This window comes from Mangifera indica, chromosome 6 (genome assembly GCF_011075055.1).
Source record: "Mangifera indica cultivar Alphonso chromosome 6, CATAS_Mindica_2.1, whole genome shotgun sequence".
NCBI classification, from domain to species: domain Eukaryota; kingdom Viridiplantae; phylum Streptophyta; class Magnoliopsida; order Sapindales; family Anacardiaceae; genus Mangifera; species Mangifera indica.
The window spans coordinates 4,340,511-4,360,242 of record NC_058142.1 but is presented as its reverse complement, the minus strand read 5'-3'; the positions used below and the strand labels follow the sequence as shown (position 1 = coordinate 4,360,242).

At 32.5% G+C, this 19,732-nt stretch overlaps 3 protein-coding genes across 3 annotated transcripts; 1 reads left to right on the top strand and 2 right to left on the bottom strand.

Annotated features, from left to right (window-relative positions):
* Window positions 1–374: 374 nt before the first annotated feature.
* Window positions 375–1,332, bottom strand: LOC123218106 (auxin-responsive protein SAUR72-like). The gene has a single exon (XM_044639329.1). It carries the CDS (start codon window positions 1,261–1,263, stop codon window positions 640–642), a length of 624 nt encoding a protein of 207 aa, XP_044495264.1. The 5' UTR covers window positions 1,264–1,332; the 3' UTR covers window positions 375–639.
* A 2,216-nt stretch (window positions 1,333–3,548) lies between these two features.
* Window positions 3,549–13,753, bottom strand: LOC123218102 (pyrophosphate-energized membrane proton pump 2-like). Its single transcript, XM_044639323.1, has 15 exons — window positions 13,600–13,753; window positions 12,755–12,972; window positions 11,274–11,477; window positions 9,714–9,865; window positions 9,454–9,601; window positions 9,247–9,379; window positions 7,716–7,888; window positions 6,702–6,822; window positions 6,096–6,283; window positions 5,453–5,890; window positions 5,189–5,353; window positions 4,947–5,102; window positions 4,757–4,868; window positions 4,128–4,347; window positions 3,549–3,962 (listed from the first exon to the last, which is right to left on the bottom strand). The coding sequence occupies exons 2-15, from the start codon at window positions 12,851–12,853 to the stop codon at window positions 3,863–3,865; spliced, it is 2,409 nt and encodes an 802-aa protein (XP_044495258.1). The 5' UTR covers window positions 12,854–12,972; window positions 13,600–13,753; the 3' UTR covers window positions 3,549–3,862.
* A 2,280-nt stretch (window positions 13,754–16,033) lies between these two features.
* On the top strand, window positions 16,034–19,534 carry LOC123218918 (vacuolar-processing enzyme-like). The gene is made up of 10 exons (XM_044640572.1): window positions 16,034–16,116; window positions 17,183–17,354; window positions 17,438–17,602; window positions 17,684–17,840; window positions 17,935–18,020; window positions 18,095–18,294; window positions 18,597–18,645; window positions 18,770–18,982; window positions 19,072–19,278; window positions 19,394–19,534. Exons 2-10 carry the CDS (start codon window positions 17,193–17,195, stop codon window positions 19,532–19,534), a joined length of 1,380 nt encoding a protein of 459 aa, XP_044496507.1. The 5' UTR covers window positions 16,034–16,116; window positions 17,183–17,192.
* Window positions 19,535–19,732: the final 198 nt, after the last annotated feature.

Genomic DNA, 19,732 nt, shown 5'->3' with positions numbered 1-19,732 from the left:
AATTATTTTATTAATTTATGATTAGATTAATTTAATTAAATAATTAATTAATTTTTTAAATAATATTAAATATTTATAATATTTTTTAAATATAAAATATAATTTTAAAAATGTTTATTAAACTATAACACTATATTACATAGATAAAAAAATTACGGTTTTAAATAGTTTTTTTAATTCAATAGGTTTGTTGAGTTTGATTGAATTTTAAATAAGTTAATATTTATATATAAATAGGATCAAATTATGAAATTAGATTAGATTAAATTATATACTAATTCATGATTTGATCGATCAAATTCACTAATCTAATCCGATTTTAAAAACATTTTATAATATTTATTATTTGAACTGAAACATTTTACGTACAATTAAGAGAAAAATAAACTCAGCTTCATTGCACAGAAGTAATGGCAAATACAAGTTCACCTGGATCATAATGGAAACTAATCCAGCTGGTGAATATTTTCTGAATGAACATAAATAATCTACCTTATTCAACTCTATTTATATTCTAAATTCTGACTTATATATCTATCTTAATTTCCCTTAACAAAAATATATAAAAATCAAAACCCAACAAAGAAAAATGCAGTTGGTTCTTGAAGAAATAAATTAAGCATATATCTTCAAGATTAATTATTTAATCACTATTTCATCTACCCATTTGAAAGGAGGAGTCAACTCACAATCTGAAGAGCAACAGCCAATCAGATCTTTCTCCGGGCGAAGCCCTGATTCATGTAAATAAAACTCATCTCTTTTCTCTTCAACCACCTTCAAGATCTTCTCAAACACACAGACTTCACAAGGAATCTTCAGCACTCCCTCTTGTTGAAAACCGAACTCCTCTTCAGCTTCTCTAAGCAATATCCCAAATGCCTGATGGCTCAAGTACTTTGTTGGGATGATGAATCTCTTCAACTCTTTCCCCACACAGACTGCTAAAAATCCTTTAGGGACGAAGTCGTTTGATGCTCCTGCTGTTAATATATCAGAAAAAGAGAGAGTTTTCTTTAGAAACTTGATGCTTTTATTGCCGGTGTTTGATGAAGTAGGAGTGATGGAAGATATGGCTGGATTTTTGTTGGTGTTTTTGTGTGCATTTGCAAGTTTCTTCCATTTCTTGAGGATTTGTTGAAGTCTAACAATGTCACTAATTTTATTAGACTTCTTCGATGAATCCATTTTTTCTGTTGAGTGTTCTGCAGGAATCTCAACTGAAGAGTGGAGAGGGAGATTTAAAGGAGTAGGAAGGTGCATATGGTAGACTGAAATTTTGCAATATTTTAACTTGTTATTGAAAGATATAATAAAGCTTGTTTATATTTGTGGCTTTGAAGTTAGGATACGTGGGTTACTGGTATGGTCCAACTGTCTCAAGAACTAACACATTATCTGATTTATTAAGAGAATTATATATATAAATAATATATTTAAATTTATGTATAAATAATAAAATATTATTATAAAATTGAATGATTTAAACTTTACCTGTCAATTTTACCTATGATTCTGTGTATATGATATTATTGATAATACTTAATACATAAAACTGACAGAGTAAATCATGAGATGGGTTGATTTCTTCCCTGTTTAAGATGCTTAAGTCTTGGGTGTCTCAACAGTTTTCGAAAAATATTAAATTGCTTTTTAAGTGTTTTTTACACTTTTTAAAAATAAACCCTCATGAGATTATAATGCTAGTAATATAAATTTGTCTGTATACATCTTTTGACTACCCAGAACTACTTAAAACTATCAAAATATGTCTATCATTTAATCTCTTCTTCTTTTCACCTTGCAGCAGGCCGTGGATTAATAAGATAATCAAGATGAAACTAGTGAAAAATTATATCTTTATGTAACCTATAAATTTCCAAATAATTACTCATATAAATATTGTCAGGAGCAAAAACCCATTTTAATAATTGAATCAAGATTAATTTTGAGTTAAATAAGGAAAATAGTTTCAAACCGTTCAACCATCATGTAGGATTACTTTGACCATTTCGGTGATGTTATATGACTAAATTTTGTGTTAAATTTTTAATTATCTTATATTGATATCGTTTGCCTGATTGATTGAATAGATTGATCAATATGTGAATTTAGAGGTGTCGATGGGTCGGGTCGGGTTGGGCTAGCTCAGGCTTGGCCCATCTGGCTAATGGGTTGGGCCGGGCCTAAAGCCCAAACAGTAATGAGTTTTCGGGTCGGCCTGACCCATTAATATATAAAAGCCCAAGGCCCAATCCATATCAAAATGGGCCTTAAATGGGCCGGGCTTTAAATATTTTAAAAAATTATTTAAATTATTTAAATACAAATTATTTTTTAAATTATAAAACATAAATAAATATATACTATGATAATATTCAAATGGATTGAATTCATTTGATACTTGATTCATTTGTAATATTTTGTAATGATAAAATAAAAATAAAAATAAAATTATAAACACAAAGAATTATTATTTATGAATTTAGATTTTTCTGAAAGTAATTGATGAGAGAAAATGAGATTGAAAATATAATAAAATAATTGAGATTGAGAGATTTGTAAATGAAAGTGAAAATGAAGAAAAATTAAATAGATTTATATAAAAAAAATTAATTAATAAAAAAAAAAATTTGAAGGCCAAGGCTTCTGCCCACGCAGAAGAAAATCTGCAGAAGAAAACACAAGGCAGAAGCTCTGCCTTGCTTCTGCCAGCAAAAATTAAAAATAAAAAAATATTATTAAACAGCAACGGGCCGGGCCGGGTCAGTTCATAGGCTTAATATTAAAACTCGAGGCCCAGCCCAATAGGCCCATGGGTCTAGCCCGACATGCTATAATACCGGGCCGGGCTTTCTAGTGCCGTGCTTCTTTTCGTGCGGATCTCCATTCGATCCGGTCCAATTAACGTGTCTAGTGAATGTTGATGTCACTTATCCGATTGATCGGTTGAATTGATCAACTTGTGGATGTTGATGCCACTTGTCTTGAAAGATTGGTTAGACTAATCAACCTTACGAAATTGCGTCTTTAACCAAGTTAATGCCTCATCTGAATCTTAAAACATTAGTGACAAGTTGTTGCATGGCTAATCATGGGCAACAGGACTTGCAATTTTACGGGTCAGACCCACGGGTTATGCAGATTGTGCCGGAACCTAGAAGGTCAGTCTACGAGTCAATATGGTACAGTTTACAACCGTTTTAATTTTTTTTTTTAAAATTGGGTAAGGAGCCGTTCATGAATAGTTGTCATAGGGCTGATAGTCCAACAAAAACTATTGTTTTATTTATTTATTTATATCCAATTATTACATACTAAAGAACGCACGCACATACTTTTATTAAAGATATAAATTTAGATTATATTAAAAGTAATAAGAGAATGAAAGATATTGCGATGAATTTTGCTTCAGAAGCAATTCCGAAGCCTATATGATTTCATTTCATGCAAAAAATACACTGATTATTGAGTTGTTTTTAACGTTGTCATTGATACTTATTTGTCGACAAAACCAACCCGAATCCAGAAAACACAACAAAAATATCTAAGTAAAAACAAGATGATGATTTGGAGGACAAGCCTTAAAATTTACATGTTCTTTGATGGCATTACATTTGATATTGCGAAAGCAAACGCTACTAAAAAATAAGAAATACTACTAACTCTAACAAAATACGCAACGCAGCTTAGCCTATCAACATCTCTTATTATATTATTCAATCAGTGCTGATTAGTAATCATCAACCACCCCTTGATATACATCAAAAATACCTATCTCTATATTTGCTAAATATCTGTGGGTACAATGGGTGCTGTATTTTTCAGGTGAAAACTGCAATCGAACAGATATTAACAACTCTCACAGGAAGATTGGAGCCATCACAAGCGTGATGGTAGCCAGCATTTTTATCAGGACATGAATTGAAGGACCAGCTGTGTCTTTGAATGGATCTCCCACACTGCAAAACCGACATATATCACATTTACTACCAAGTAACAACAAATTAAATCCTTCTGTTGAAATGCACCAAATTTCACTACAAAAATTTCCTCCAACTTCTGTTTTCTTTAAGAGATTTAGATATGGTGACATTAATATTAAAAGGAATGAGCAAAGGACTTACGTATCTCCAGTCACTGCTGCTTTGTGTGTATCACTTCCTTTGCCTCCAAGGGCTCCGGTCTCTATGAATTTCTTCGCATTATCCCATGCACCTCCTGCTGTGTTGAGGAAAAGAGCCATAAGAATACCAGACACTGTTGCGAACATTAGCATAGCAGCCACAACTTTGGCACCGAGTAGAGGATGTCCAGTGTAGTGTCCCAAAATACGGAACATAAAACCTGTAAGAAAAATGATCAAACTTCTATAATTGCTTATAAATGCTTCATGACCCAACACACTCTGAAATGGGGAAGATTAAACAAAACACAAGAAAACAATGGAGACTAACGATACTCCACAACCAGCAAAGACACAAGAAAAGTGGACAAGATCATATGCAAAGCTTCAGAAAATAACATAATATCGAAGTTGAATAAGGGAACCATCTTGATGATGGAATCCAAGTTTTCTTTAAAAAAAAGCAAGCCATTCTGTTTCCTGATCGTCTGATAGTCATAATAATTGTTAATAGAGACAACAATGACAATAACAATCCATTATCACGACCAATGCCACTGCTGCAATCACTAACAATACAGTTTGATAAGGACGGACCAATAAATTGGAACGATAAAATGAATAACCCACCCAGCATTATTGGTGATATAATAGCCAGAGCACCAGGTTTAATCATCTCCCGCAGAGAAGCAGATGCTACAATGGCAACACAGCGACCATAGTCTGGTTTTACTTTGTACTCCTGCAGTAAGCATATAAAAGATTCAGTAAGCTTTAGAGTAACTATAACAAAGACAATAATTGAGAAACTTTTACTCACCATGATACCAGGCCTCTCAATAAATTGTCTTCTTACTTCATTAACAACCTCCTGAGCAGTTCTGCCTACTGCTGAACAAGCCCATCCACTAAATAAGAAAATAAGCATTGATCCCAACAGTCCACCAATGAAGACTTCCGGAATGGCAATATCAACCTGAAGGTCAATTAAAGTGAAAAAAAAGACAAGCATAAATTATTGAAGGAGGCAATTAATGAAAGGGTAAGTACAGTTGTGCCTACCTGCTTGAAAGGTTCATGAGCAAATGCAGCTACTTCATCCATATAAGCACTAAATAAAAGAAAAGACGCAAGTGCCGCAGATCCAATGGCAAATCCTTTAGTTGTAGCTTTTGTAGTATTGCCAACCGCATCAAGAACATCGGTGATCTCCCGAACACTTTCCGGCTGCTCAACACTTGTTTATTTAATTTATTGATCCAGAAAGGATGAGAGAAAAAAGAAGGGGGAAAAAAGAACAACTGAAAGACTTTATTCAGGAGTTACCTGCTGACTCATCTCTACAATACCACCAGCATTATCAGCTATTGGTCCAAACATATCCATAGTGAGAACATAGGCAGCAGTGCTGAGCATTCCCATTGTTGCCACAGCTGTGCCAAACAGTCCACCAGTTGGATTGCCAGTTTCATCCACCAGTCCTGAGGTTTGACCCAACCAATAAGCTGACACAATTGACACACTAATCACAAGAACAGGGAGAGCTGTTGATTCCAGGCCCAAGCTGACTCCTGCAATTATGTTAGTCCCATGACCTGTGGAGCTAGCAAGAGCTAATGTGCGTACAGGCTCATGCTTGTAATCAGTGTAATACTTGGTAATCCAGACAAAAACATATGCCGTGATGATACCAACCAACCCACACAAGGCAAAGTTCAACCATGCAGAAGGTGCCTGTTCTGTATAAAGTAACCAACGGGTAGACTGCCAAGTAACCCAAAAACCAACAGCAAAGATCAGTGACACAGATTAAAATAACGGACAAAGAAAATAGTAGCTTCCAAACTTGGTCAAATATAAACATGAGGCAAAAGCCATTATGTTTTCTCAGAAGGTGATAACAATAACATTGCAACAGAATACAGTAAAAGAAAAAATGAAACTACTCCAGTATTAGAAGATACATTACCACACCAAATGTCAGAACAGCAAGTACTATTGTAACAGAGTATCCTTTCTGAAGAATTGCCATTGGATCCTCCATAGGTACTTTCACACTAGAATCACGTGTACTCCTGATAGAAAGTATTCCAACAGATGAGACCACCAGATCAAATGAATGAACAACAAGAGGAAACAAGATGAAGCCAGATGGATCTGCACAAAGTATGAATCACTGGGTAGGTCAGCTAATGAAAACAATGACCTGTATGAAACGTACCAATAATTAAATTAATAGATAGATCAAAGCATCATATTATGCAGAGATTCACTTTACCAGATGTGTCATACAAAAATAAAGTCAAAATTGCAGGTGAATATTCCTAATTTGGTTACATGCTGACCTACATTTTGCTGCTGGCAAAATATTCAAAATTAGGATAACAGAACACATCCACAACACAAGAAGGATGCCATAATGTCATGGAGACTATTCTTGAACATAGCACCATTATAAGAAGACAAGTAGATCGTGTAACAGTTAGGATGCATGAGTGTACTTGTATGCATGTTTTAACAATAGCAATAACTATAGCTAACAACAACATTCTCATAGTAAGGGAACTTCATTTACCTTCAATTTTACATCGTTGAGCCATTGTTCCTCCAAGTATCATAGCACTGATTATTTCAGCTGCAATGCTTTCAAAAAGATCAGCACCTCTCGCAGCACAATCACCCACGTTATCTCCAACCTTCAGTGCAACAACATCGAAGTTGTCAATTTCAGCAAAATGGAGAACAGAAATACATTTTTGCATATCAAAATGTTTCTTTGGTAACTTCTATATTGCAATAATCAATAGAAAAGTAGAAGGCCACAAATGGGCAGTCGCACTCTAATAGCCACATTAAAGAGGAAATAAGGCAAATCCTGGAAGAAGCTTGTGCTGCTCAGCTTCTTGTGTAGCCTTCTAGGTAAATCTTTAAATTAAGGTTCAAAGTATAGCATAAAGCTAGTCAAACTACTAAAACCATCCTAGAAAGGCACAAGTATAACATTCTTCTTCTTCTTCTTCTTTTTTTTTTTTAATAGCAGAACATGGATGACAAACAAAATCCTCTTATATTCTAAGTAAAAACCAAGTATGCCCATTGTCATGCAAAAATATGACAACTTCCAAACATGGCAGCAAAGCCACAAGTTAATATGCTTCTGAACTATTGAATCTTGTGTTCACCCAAAACTTCTGAGAAACAATGTTATTTTGACCCCAAAAAAAAAATCTTAACAGAGCTGCATCTCAGGGCCTCATATAAAACATGCCTAATTGAACATAGAATTCAATAAATTAATCAACTGGCATTTGTAGTAATGCAGTGTCATAATTTGCAATACAGTCTATTACTGTTGTGTCAGTTCTTTCCCTAAGGAGTCTGAGCATTATGCAAGATAAATCAAATTCCCTAATCCCTATGCTACTAATTTCATTCATATTATTTATTAACTATACTTCCCAGCTCATTTACATTGGATGTATCCTCAGAATATTAATATGGACAAAACAAAAAAAAAAAAAAAAAAAGAAGTCGAATGCTAAACTAACAGATTAAATACTAATGTTAACAAAGATGTGAAGAAATATACCAAATCCGCAATGACAGCAGGATTTCGAGGATCATCTTCTGGTATTCCCTGCTCCACTTTTCCAACAAGGTCTGCCCCAACATCAGCTGCTTTTGTGTATATTCCGCCACCCAACTGAGCGAAGAGAGCAACAAATGATGCTCCAAAACCATATCCCACAAGAAGAAGAGGCACTGGAAAAGAACAAGAAACAAATCAACTAAATTATCATAATTGCAAATATCTTAATACAAAACTCTAAAAACAAAATAACTATGATGTGTTAGAATTAAAAAGACAACTGCAGTGAAACATATGAAAGAGAAAAGATGGCATTTGTGCATGCACAGTTACAAACAATAAATCACACCTCGTCATTGCGACTGAAGATGACCATTTATCATCAAAACTACAAACTATTCAAGCAAAAGCATAGTTGTAACTTTAACAAAAATTGTCTTAAGAAAAAGAAGAGCAATGTAAACCACGACCCTGCAGATAAAATGTCAAACTATGCCAAGTAAACATATACCATGTTTCATATTTACATCCATACAAAGATGATCCACAGGCAAAGAAGAACAAGACATAATTCCTAAAGCATGACATCAAGACACTGTAAAAGACATAATTCCTAAAGCATGACATCAAGACACTGTAAAAGACATGAGGTTTCCTGAACCTCGCTCCACTGTATTATAAACTTCTCCAGTGTCAAGTATGACTCCAAGGTAAATGTTGCAGTTCATAACCAAATTGTCAGACACTATGGTTTCTGCATTGATCATCACAAATCCCAATTAAGGATGCATAAGCAGAATAACTTATGCTTAGGAATAGTGAGAACACTAAGGGCAGAAGATATCCCACAATACTATAACAACTTTACTCCAAATTGAAAGAATTATGTTTACAGTACATATCTCTCAGTTCATACTTCTTTTTCAGTTGCACACAAAAGCACTTGGTAACTCATAATCTGTACGCTGCCTACCTCTCAACCCTCAAGTCAGCTCATCAGACCAATTTAAATTATGATTTTCGACAGTAAATCAACAACTGCCCCCGCAATACAAAAGTTAACTAGTCTAATAACTCAAACAAATTTCGCTTCTAGACACAGTACGAGGATCAATTTGTGCACCGAGTCTTAGTCTCACATCTCTGGCTGAAGGTGTTCAGATAAAATCCAACTAAAGTCCACTGAATAACAGGATACACTCCAGAACTACTCCGCCAAGAAATAATAAAGAAAGATAGAGAAAAGGCTACCCAAATCAACTTGAATCATCTCACACAAGAGAAAGCGAAAGAATTTCCAGCTAACTCAAAAGACCTATCTCTGGTGCTAATGATAACCAATCAAGAAGGAAAAAAAATAACTAAACAAAAATAAATTACAATCATATATATAGAACCCTTACAACTCAGAAGCAGCCTAAATCATCATTTATAGCATTATAAAGCTTCTGAAGCATAAAATAATAAGCTGACAATTAAAATAACAAACTTAATTATTTAGTTTCACATAAAAAGGAAAGTTGAAACCTACAATCAGTAACCTTCATTGAACCTGGCGAATCCACCCCCAACCAAACATAAAATGTGGAATAAAGAATGGCTATACCAATTACAGCCATACCAACAACCACAATGGCAGAGAAACCACCAGCACGAACTGCAACCTGTACATACCATTTGCAGGTTAAAGATATCAATCTAAAACCTTTTGGAGACAATATTTTATAACAGAAACAACCTGCAATGCCTCTCTTGCAGACCGTCTTGCAGCACTGGCAACACGAACATTTGCACGTACTGACACCCACATCCCAACATACCCTGCAACACCTGAACACAATGCCCCCAGAAGGAATGCAGCAACAGTAATATATGCGGACGTTGCCCTGCGTCAGCAAGTAGGCCAAGAACAATGTTTCGTTCAACAGGATGGCACTACACGCATACATACATATATTTATGTGTGTGTATTCAAAACCTATATTGACAATGTCTCACCTTCCAATGCCAGAAGATTCTTGCTGAGGGGTTGTACTCCGAAACAAATAAATGCTAAAGATCACCAGAGCAAGCAAACATGCCATTTTAGAGATAGTCCCATACTGGGTCCTGAAGAAACCTTCAGCACCATCTCGTATTGCATCTGATATCTAGAAAGTAATACAACAAGTTTAGGATAAGAGAAATCATATGAGTTTCAAAATGTGATTTAAACAAAAATGTATACCTCTATTCTACTTATTTATGAGTAATGCTTTTGAAAGTAAAACTCCGAAGATTGTGATGGAACACACAACAATATGAAAGAAAAGTCAAACTGAAAAGCTGAAAAAGGTAGACTTGTTTTGGGTGCCCTTGTTTTTATTTTCAGAGGATAATTTCTTGTTCTCAGAATTTAGAAAATGAAAAAAAAATTTATTGGTAAAAATGAATTAGTATATGTACGAGCGCCAAGAGTATTTCAATTATGACATTCCACTTGTTGGAAATTTCTTATTCCATTGATCCAAAAAGACAAGGGCACAACTATCCAAAAAAATAATGAAATTCTTTTCTAGGGAAAAAATGTATTTAGTTACATCATTCAACATCCTCCATAAATTAACTCAACCATAATGGTTATTAGTTGCAGGGGGCTTCTTGCTAATTTCTGTAAAATTTGCACCAGCATGTTATCAACTCATAGGGGTGTAGTTTTATTCACCAAAACATCTACCTCTAATCATAGACAATCATATCCTACTTAAAAATTTTGATTAATTTGTGCAATTGCCAATTGTTTGCAAGATCATAACAACAAGAAAAACAAGAATTAGAAACCAAAAAATCTAGCAACATCAAGCACCTGATAACTATCAGTATTTCTGGTGTTTGTATGAACAAAAAAGATAGATAAGACAAAAGCCGCTTTCCAGCTTTAAATTCAACCAGTGGACCACTAAAAAGCAAAAAGGGACTAAGAGAACATGTTGCTGAAATAGATATATAGGTCAAACCTCCACCCTCAAACACCATTAGCGTGCTTTAAACAACTAGATAGAAGTGCCTTTCTAGTCAAACTCATTCGTATTTTTCTACAACCTAACTTTTACATATTTCATCTCGAAAGTGAGTTCTACCTTCACTAGATGGTATATATCTGATATATTGTTTGTTGGGATGCTTATACATATATGAAATTGTAAATGTAGAAAGGAATATAAAAAGAGGATACTATGTACTTTCTATTAGAATGCTATAGTTTAAAGATATATATAGATGAAGGTGTGTACTTTTTTTTGGTGACTTTTTAATACAATCGTATCAAGTCTGTACTAGCAATGAAAAAAAAGTTATGCACAGAAAATGATTACTCTTCACGATTATAAACACTACATAGCTCTATATTTAGTATGAATTACACTCAAATGCCATAGATGAAATATGTAAAGGAACGATAAATTATCACTATAAAAAATCCCTTATACAAGTTACTTCTTCATTGTCCAGAACATTAATTGAAAAAGTACTGAAAAATTCACAAAATACATAATGGCTAAAAAAAGAGGACAGATGTACCTGAGCCATCTCAGGAGGTCCCTCATCCTTTGCAAGTACCCACTTACTAAGATACACTGAAAAGACAAAGGTGATTATGCAAATTGAGAAGACAAACACAATAATGCGAGAGGTACTTGCTCCGATGTAAAAGATCACCGCTAATCCCAATAGACAGAGGACAAAAAGAACACGGACATTTATTCCCATAAGGACTCGAAAAACCTGCAAAAAAGCTCAATTTGATAACAACTGCATGAGGAGAAAAATAAAAGATCAATAAACAAAAAAAATCCAGCAATAAGTATGCAAGACACTTCCATTTCCATTGACATTAAGTATTGCACAACCACAAAAACAAAGTAAAAGTTAATTGAACCTTTTTTTGTTTTGTGATACAAACATGAAATCCTTGGATCTCACCACCAGGATTTAAGAAAATCAACATACATTTTGCACAAATCTTTCCTTGATACAGTGTGCCAAGCTTCAGCTCAGGTGATAGGTAATCAATTAAACTAAACCTTCAGCTTCAAACCTTAAAATTCATTTTCTTGAAAAGAAACTAAGATATTGTTGACAAAGAAACAATAAAGAATCAGATAAAGAATTCTATAATACTGTTAGGACTAATGTTTATGTCTCTCTCAAGAAAAGAAAAAATAATGAGGGGAGAGCAGTTGACAACCAACAGGAAGATAGGAGGGCCTCAACTATACCAACAAATCAACAACAGGAGAATGAGTTACATGGCAAATCAGTAGAGGATGAGAAGAAGAGATTAGTTGAGGAAAGGAAGAAAAAGGGAGCAGGTGGGAGTGCAGAAGGGGCAGAGAAGAATTGTGGAATGTAGGAGGGAGAGTGTCAGCCTCTCGGAAGCTGAGCAAGGAGACCCTTTGGTTTACTGTGTTGGTGTTTTGTGAATTCTTTTGGAATCCAGTTTTATTGTTATTGAGTTTGTGCTTTTGAGGGAATTTGTCCCTGTTCTGTAATTCTGGGATTAACAATAGTAACAGCTGGGAAATAGTCATTGTATTGATGGAAGATTGTTGTAATTAAGTTGATGAATCAATCAATACAATACATATTTTTCTGCTCTATTTACAATTTGCATATTCTGTCTTGGCTTGAATTTTCCAGCTTCGGCAGTTGCATCTGTTTGATGATAGTGTCATTGAGTGAGGTATTGTCTGGAGTAGTGTTGACTGTGAAGTGTTGCCCAGTTCTTCATCAAATACTCAAAGTAATTGATTGGGCTGCACATCTAACAGTCTACACTCTGCTTTCAGTTGAAATTTTGAATCTTGTTCTGTGACACTAACATATACATCTTTATGCATATTTTTTTCATTCTTCTCAAGGGTTGATATATCCCATAAAACACCTATATCTGTACTATGCACTACCACCATGGACCCAAAAAAAGCAATAATCAAGATGCAATTAAAGATACTTCTTCAATAATTGACCAATACATTAAAAATGTAACACCTGGTTCTTACCAAAGGAACATAAGGTTTACTCCGCATGTTAGGGAACGTTCTTGGCTGATCTTGGAATGGTCCCAAGCTACCATTCTCCATATCATCATCCATCATCATTGTGTTCAATAAATTCACTCGCTGTGCTGTTCAGGGCCTATAACCCCTTCAATTTTCAATCAATCCTCAGACTTTGCAAAGCAAAAAATTTAACAATCCTTGAAAATTTCCTGAAATAACTGAAAAATATGCTCCTCATTACAACTTAGTACTTTCATCAAGCCATCATAATCATAAAAAAGTTTATTCCAAATCATCATAAAGCACATAAGCCAAACAGCAAAGTCAACAAGCTACAAAATGGCGTCAGTTCTTCGTTTGCCAACTTATCCACAGATAAAATACGCTAGTAATCTTAGTTACAAACAAATTAATCATAATGCAAATCTAAGAATTAGCAAAACAGTGTCGTTTCTTCATTTGCAACACTTTCAAAACATACAGACAAAATTCGTAATTAGCAAAAAGTTTCATCAAATCCAACTTAAATATAAACAAAAATATTCGAAATCATCATCAAATACACCAGAAAAGAAAATAATAAATATCAGAAATAGAGGCGCCGTTCCGTAATTTCTAAGTTTCTCAATTTCTGCATTTTGTACACAACGCAAAGATCTAAAACGAAAAACCGTAGATTGAGTAGCTTGAACCAGAAACAGTAACAAAGACGATTTATGAAGTGGCATCACATGAATAAACTTGTTCGATCTATAACCAAAAGTCAAAATTCCAACGTCTAGAGAGCGAAAAATAAGATTGAAACCGCAAATAAAAAAAGATACAGGAGGCAATGAGAAGATTACCAATAAAGATTCGGAAACGCAAATGGTGGGAGCTTGTTCGAGCTTTACCAAGTTCTGTGTTTGTCTTTCTCTCTCTAGTTGCGTTTACGGTGCATTTGCAGACTTTTTGGAGAGAGAAAAACAAAATTTAGACTTTTTTTAATTTGGAAGGCGTTATTAATTCATTATTATTCTATCTCGGATAATTAATTAAAATAAGCAAAATTTTAAGCGTTTATACGTTTTTAGGTCACCGTAAAAAAGTTTTATCAAAATAAGCAAATCGTATTTTTTTTACCCTTTTTACCCTTATGTTGAAAAACCCAGTAAAAATATTTTTTCTGAGAATGTGCGTTGGTTTATGGTAGTTACAATAACGGCTAGGGATTTTACACTAAACCCTAAATATGTCGAATGTATATGAATGTTTTTGAATGTTTCGAATGCTTAAAATGATGTAGTTTCAATGTTAATGGATGTCTGGAAGTGTAGCCGTTGAGAGACAAAAAAGCGCAAATTTACAGTGTCACGCAAACTGCGCAAATTTACAGTGTTACGCAAACTGCGCAAATCGCGCAAACACTGTTTACACCGCTCAAACCTGTTCACATCGCGCAATCATTGTTTACATCGCGCAAAAGTAGATATTATAGTCTGTGAACAGTATTTTTTGCGCGATTTTGCAAGCAGTTTATACGATGTGAACAGTATTTGTGCAGTTGTGTGACACTGTTTATAGTTGCGTGACACTGTTCACAGTTTGCGCTATACTGTTCACCTTTTGCAATTTTGTCTCTCAACGGCTACACTTCTAGGCATCCATTAACATCGAAACTACATCATTTTAAGCGTTCGAAACATTCAAAAACATCCATATACATTCGACATATTTAGGGTTTCACTGTAAAATCTCTAGTTACCATCGTAACCGCCGTAAACCGACGCATATTATCAGAAAAAATATTTTTACTGGGTTTTTCAACATAAAGGTAAAAAGGATAAAAAAAATACGGTTTGCTTATTTTGATAAAACTTTTTTAGGATGGTCTAAAAACGTATAAACGCTTAATTTTTTGCCTATTTTAATTAATTACCCTTCTATCTCTGTTTATTTTTATTTATTTTAATTTTATGATTTTAAATCAGAACGGTTTTCTAACGGTTCCTTAACGGAAGGAGCTGTTTGCTTTCTTATAAACTTTAAGATAATTTTTATTCTGTCGTCCACTGCGGGTTCTGGATAATTTCCTGGAAAATTACATTGACCTTTGACATAAGCCCCTCATTTGCCTTTTTGGGTCTCAGGTTAGATGGTTTTTATAAAGTTTTCATAAGTTGTAAAAAATGATCCAGCCGTGGAGGTCCTCAATCAACAAAAAAATATTGAGTCTACCACTGATGAATAAAATCTAGTTAATAAATATAAAAATAGAAAAATTATATAGATATAATATAATAAATAATAGAAAAATATATTTATAAAAAAACAGTTATAAAATTTGGATATGAAAAAAATATAAAAAGCGTATATATGAGTTTAAATATTTCTAAAAATAGAAAAATACCAAATACAATTTTAATATTTTTTATAAATATTTTATTTAACAATTTAAATATAAAATATCTAATTGAGTAATAAACATAATATATAATCAATATTAAATCATTATAAAAAATTACCGAGAGATATTAAAGATTTGGATGATAAAAAATTGGATTTTTATTTTACATAGTTATGACATTATAAGAATTAATTAAAAATATAAAAGATATTTTTATATTTTAAAAAATTCATAAAAATCAAAAGACACAAAAACCATACCAAATACTTATTTAATACAAAAAATATATAAAATACATATTTAATATATTTTAAATTCAAAAATTGGGAGTGATAGACATATTTAAAATGTAAATTAAACAATAACTTAAATAATTTATATTTTTATTATTTAGGGTATAGGACACTCGCTTTGTTTTTGTTTTCGATTTTCTTTTATTTTATTTTCTATTTTTCCTTTCTAAAATTTGAGGATATTATTGATAAGTAGTTTTGTTAATAAGGTTATTACATTTTTTATAAAACGAGGTCGTCAATAAATAAATAAATTTATATTTTTTAAACAAAATTCAAAATGTTAAAAAATAATTACCCTTCAATTAGCTTCCTCTTTGGAAAATGCCGATTAGACTAAATGAATTAGGAGTGTGAGAATGATCCAACTTGAGGAAGGAGTAAGTGTTTTGGCCATTATTTTATTACAGAAGAAATCTGAAAATTCTCATTATTATCTATCATCATTAATGCATTTATAATTAATAATTTTATTTGGTAAGTGTACCTGAAAACCAAGTTAATAAGGCATCAAAATTAAGGCATTTGTCAATATACAAGAAATTTACACTTATATAAGAGATTTTATTTTAAGTCATTGGTGTATTTAAATCGAAAAAAACTAATTATTTTGTAGGTTTTATCAATAATTATAGCAAAAGATTATTTCATGTTCGCTCCTTTAGTGAAGTGAAGATTGAGAGGTAAGATCACACTTATAAGACTTTTTTTTTTCTTTTTCCGTTAATATTTGGTATTTTCATGATTTTCTAGGTTTTGTTTGATTAATTATAGGTTATATATGTATGATTTTATTATGAATCACTCACAAATACAATTTCTACTTAGAGAATATTAAATTTTCATACTTCTTATTTTACATTTGGATTTTTTTTAACAAGACCTAGAATTTAATTGCAATGGCAAAGTAACATGAAATTAAAGCTGTTTTTTTTTTTTTGGGTTGTATATATATGGCTTATCATGGAGATGACATTTTTTACCCTATTTTAGGGGTTTCAACTCTCTTTGACCCCAACAATGAGAAAATTCTCTAATAAAAACAGGAAATGGGATAAAAAAAATTTCTATTATCGGAGACAAGGATAAAAATATCATTTTTATTCCTATATCGAAAACAAAAATTGATATCCTCTACGAGAACGAGGATGGGGATTGAGATCCTTTTCCCGCCCTTCCCATTGTCACCCCTAGTTTATCATGAGTCACTGGCCATATGTATAACTTCTTTTTTTTATTTTAAGATATTACCAAATATTTTCAATTATCATTAATTCTAACAAATTTCCAATTTTTTTAGGAGAAATCTTATATGAACACATTTTCTTTTTTTCACAATTTGAGTATTTAGATTAAGTGTCATTATGTGATTGAATGTTATTTTATCTTTAATTCAAAATTATTTAATCATATAATAACACATTATTTATGTATATAATTTATGCATCGAACCTCCACCATTTATGAAATAATAATGTTATAAATATTTACTTTGAGTACGCTAATAGGTACATATTTGATATATTTTATCATATAATTAAGTGTTACTTAATTCAAAATCATCAATTACTTGATATATTAAGTATGTGTTTATTTGTGTATTCTAAATAGGTATTCTAACTTCTAAGCCTGTAAACAAAAAAAATATTCCAATCGACCAATTTTCTAAAACTTTGTTAAATCTGTGACTTGGGAGCAAAATTTTCTCTCTCTCTATGTATATGATCATTTTTGCTACTTCACTTGCAGGTCTATCACAATGAATTCTTCTATTCTTGCTGCAATTTTTCTTCTTTCTCTCCTGAGTTTTGCTGTTGAAAGTCGAAAACTCGACCACAAAGATAATAAATCTAGCACCAATGGCACCCGATGGGCGGTTCTGATCGCTGGATCAAATGGTTACCGAAACTATAGACACCAGGTTAATTTATTATTATTAATTATCATATAAATTAGAATAAAAAAATAATAATCCATTTTATTAACCTAATTTTAATTTTGCAGGCTGATGTTTGCCATGCATATCAAGTTCTGAAGAGCAGAGGATTGAAGGATGAAAATATAATAGTTTTTATGTATGATGATATTGCTTTTCACAAAGAGAATCCAAGGCCTGGAACTATAATCAACAAACCAAATGGCGCTGATGTTTACCATGGAGTCCCCAAGGTTTGTTTAATTAATCTTTAATTATTTATTTTGTTTTCTTATGTTGTTTATATATAATTAGTAAATATCATTTATGTACAGGATTATACCGGCGAAAACGTCACTGCCGGCAATTTTCTGGCTGTTATTCTTGGAAACAAAACTGCTCTCACTGGGGGCAGTGGCAAGGTTGTAAATGGTGGCCCAAATGACCATATTTTTATATTTTACTCTGGCCATGGTGCCCCTGGATTTATTGGTAAATATTTTTCCATCTCTATATTTTAAAATCCATGCAAAGTCCGCATCAGAGTCTCTCTGTCTTATCTATTTAACATCTGCTTGCGTTGCAGGAATGCCTTCTTCTGGTGTTCTTTACGCAAAAGACCTAATAGATGTATTGCAGAAGAAATATGAGGCTAAAGCATATGAAAAAATGGCAAGTTATTAAGCAAGTAATTACTTGATAATTAAGAGTTTAATTTTGTGTTTTGATTTTGATAAAATTAATAGGTAATTTACGTTGATTCATGTGAATCTGGGAGTATGTTCGAAGGACTTCTTCCAAAAACTTGGAATATTTATGTCATGACAGCATCAAAAGCATCAGAAGACAGCTGGGCTACGTATTGTCCTCATCAGCATCCCTCTCCTCCGGCTGAATACGATATTTGTTTGGGTGATTTGTTCAGTGTTTCTTGGTTGGAAGACAGGTTAATTTTCTTCCAATTTTTACAATTATATTTTCCGAATAAGTAATATTATGTGTATTTATTTTAAATACGTAAATGAATACACACTTTTATGTGTTATCAAGTGATTCCTTAATTGAAACTCACATATATAAAATATATATTCAAAATAGATACGTATAGTTTTATTGTATAGTTTTATTGTTTTTGAAATGGGTTATTATGCTTTTTTTTTTCTTTTACAATTTGTAGGAAGTTAAACTTTCTGCCTGATGTGTTGCTTTATTTAGAGTTGACTAAGTTTATATATAATTTGTTTGCAGTGAGCAACATGATTTGCAGAAGGAAACGCTGGAGCAACAATATCAAGTGGTATTTTCAGACTTGAAGTTTTCTATTTTAATTTTTTGAAAGATATTTTTAAAATGATTTAATTGTTATTTGATTTTAATATTTATATTATTTGATTAATTTATAAAAATAATTAAAATTACAGGTGAGAAAGAGGACAAGATTTTCTGATAAATCCGCGGGTTCTCATGTGATGAGATATGGAAATGTAATGGGGATTCAAAATGATTCAGTCTCAACTTATTTTGGACCGAATCCACGTAACTTTGTTTTCACTACTCAAACCTCTTTTTCTTTACCATCAGAAATTAAAGTTCTTTACCAACGTGATGCCGATGTCAATTATCTTCAACACAAGGTTAATTAATTTAATTAATTATTCCTTAATTAGATTAATTAGTGAATCAACCTAGTTATGAAATGATCATTAATTCTTTATTTATGCAGTTCAACAAAGCACATAAGGGTTCTAATGAGAAGACTAAGGCTCAAAAGCAACTCAATGAAGAAATTTCTAAAAGGCAGCGAGAAGATTTCAATATTCAACAGATTTCGACAATCTTGTTTGGTTTTAAAAATGGACAAAATATAGTGCAATATGTTCGACATGTTGGCCAACCTCTTGTCGACAATTGGGGTTGCTTCAAAATGCTTGTATAGACACTCGTTCTCCTAACAAAACATATATAATGCATATATACAAACATATATGGTATCAAACCCAAATATAATATTATGTATAATATAATTTTGTGTATTTGTTAATTAGATGGGAGTTTATGAAGAGCATTGTGGAAGCTTGTCAACATATAGAAAGAAGTATGCAAGAGCAATGACAAATATGTGCAATTCTGGGATCAATAAAGAGAAGATGATTATGACATTAGCCCAAGTTTGTAAACCAAATTGATTAAATATCATTTACGTCAAATACAATTTCAATAATAAATATTTGATTTCTGACTTAATCTTTTTTTTTTGCCATCATCCTCACAACTTAACTCTTTATATCTCGACATAAACTTACAACTCCAATAGAACAAAAACCGTCACAATTGCATTGTAACAACACGTTCTTGTGTTGTAGGACTTGCAACATGAGTTTCAC

Coding starts and splice junctions, on each gene's coding strand:
- LOC123218106 (XM_044639329.1), bottom strand. CDS start 1,263: ATGCACCTTCCTACTCCTTTAAATCTCCCTCTCCACTCTTCAGTTGAG.
- LOC123218102 (XM_044639323.1), bottom strand. CDS start 12,853: ATGATGATGGATGATGATATGGAGAATGGTAGCTTGGGACCATTCCAA. Junction 5,354..5,452: donor TTGTAGAGATGAGTCAGCAG/GTAACTCCTGAA, acceptor AGTGTTGAGCAG/CCGGAAAGTGTTCGGGAGAT. Junction 3,963..4,127: donor GCAGCAGTGACTGGAGATAC/GTAAGTCCTTTG, acceptor TCGGTTTTGCAG/TGTGGGAGATCCATTCAAAG.
- LOC123218918 (XM_044640572.1), top strand. CDS start 17,193: ATGAATTCTTCTATTCTTGCTGCAATTTTTCTTCTTTCTCTCCTGAGT. Junction 17,355..17,437: donor ACCGAAACTATAGACACCAG/GTTAATTTATTA, acceptor TTAATTTTGCAG/GCTGATGTTTGCCATGCATA. Junction 19,279..19,393: donor GGGGTTGCTTCAAAATGCTT/GTATAGACACTC, acceptor TTTGTTAATTAG/ATGGGAGTTTATGAAGAGCA.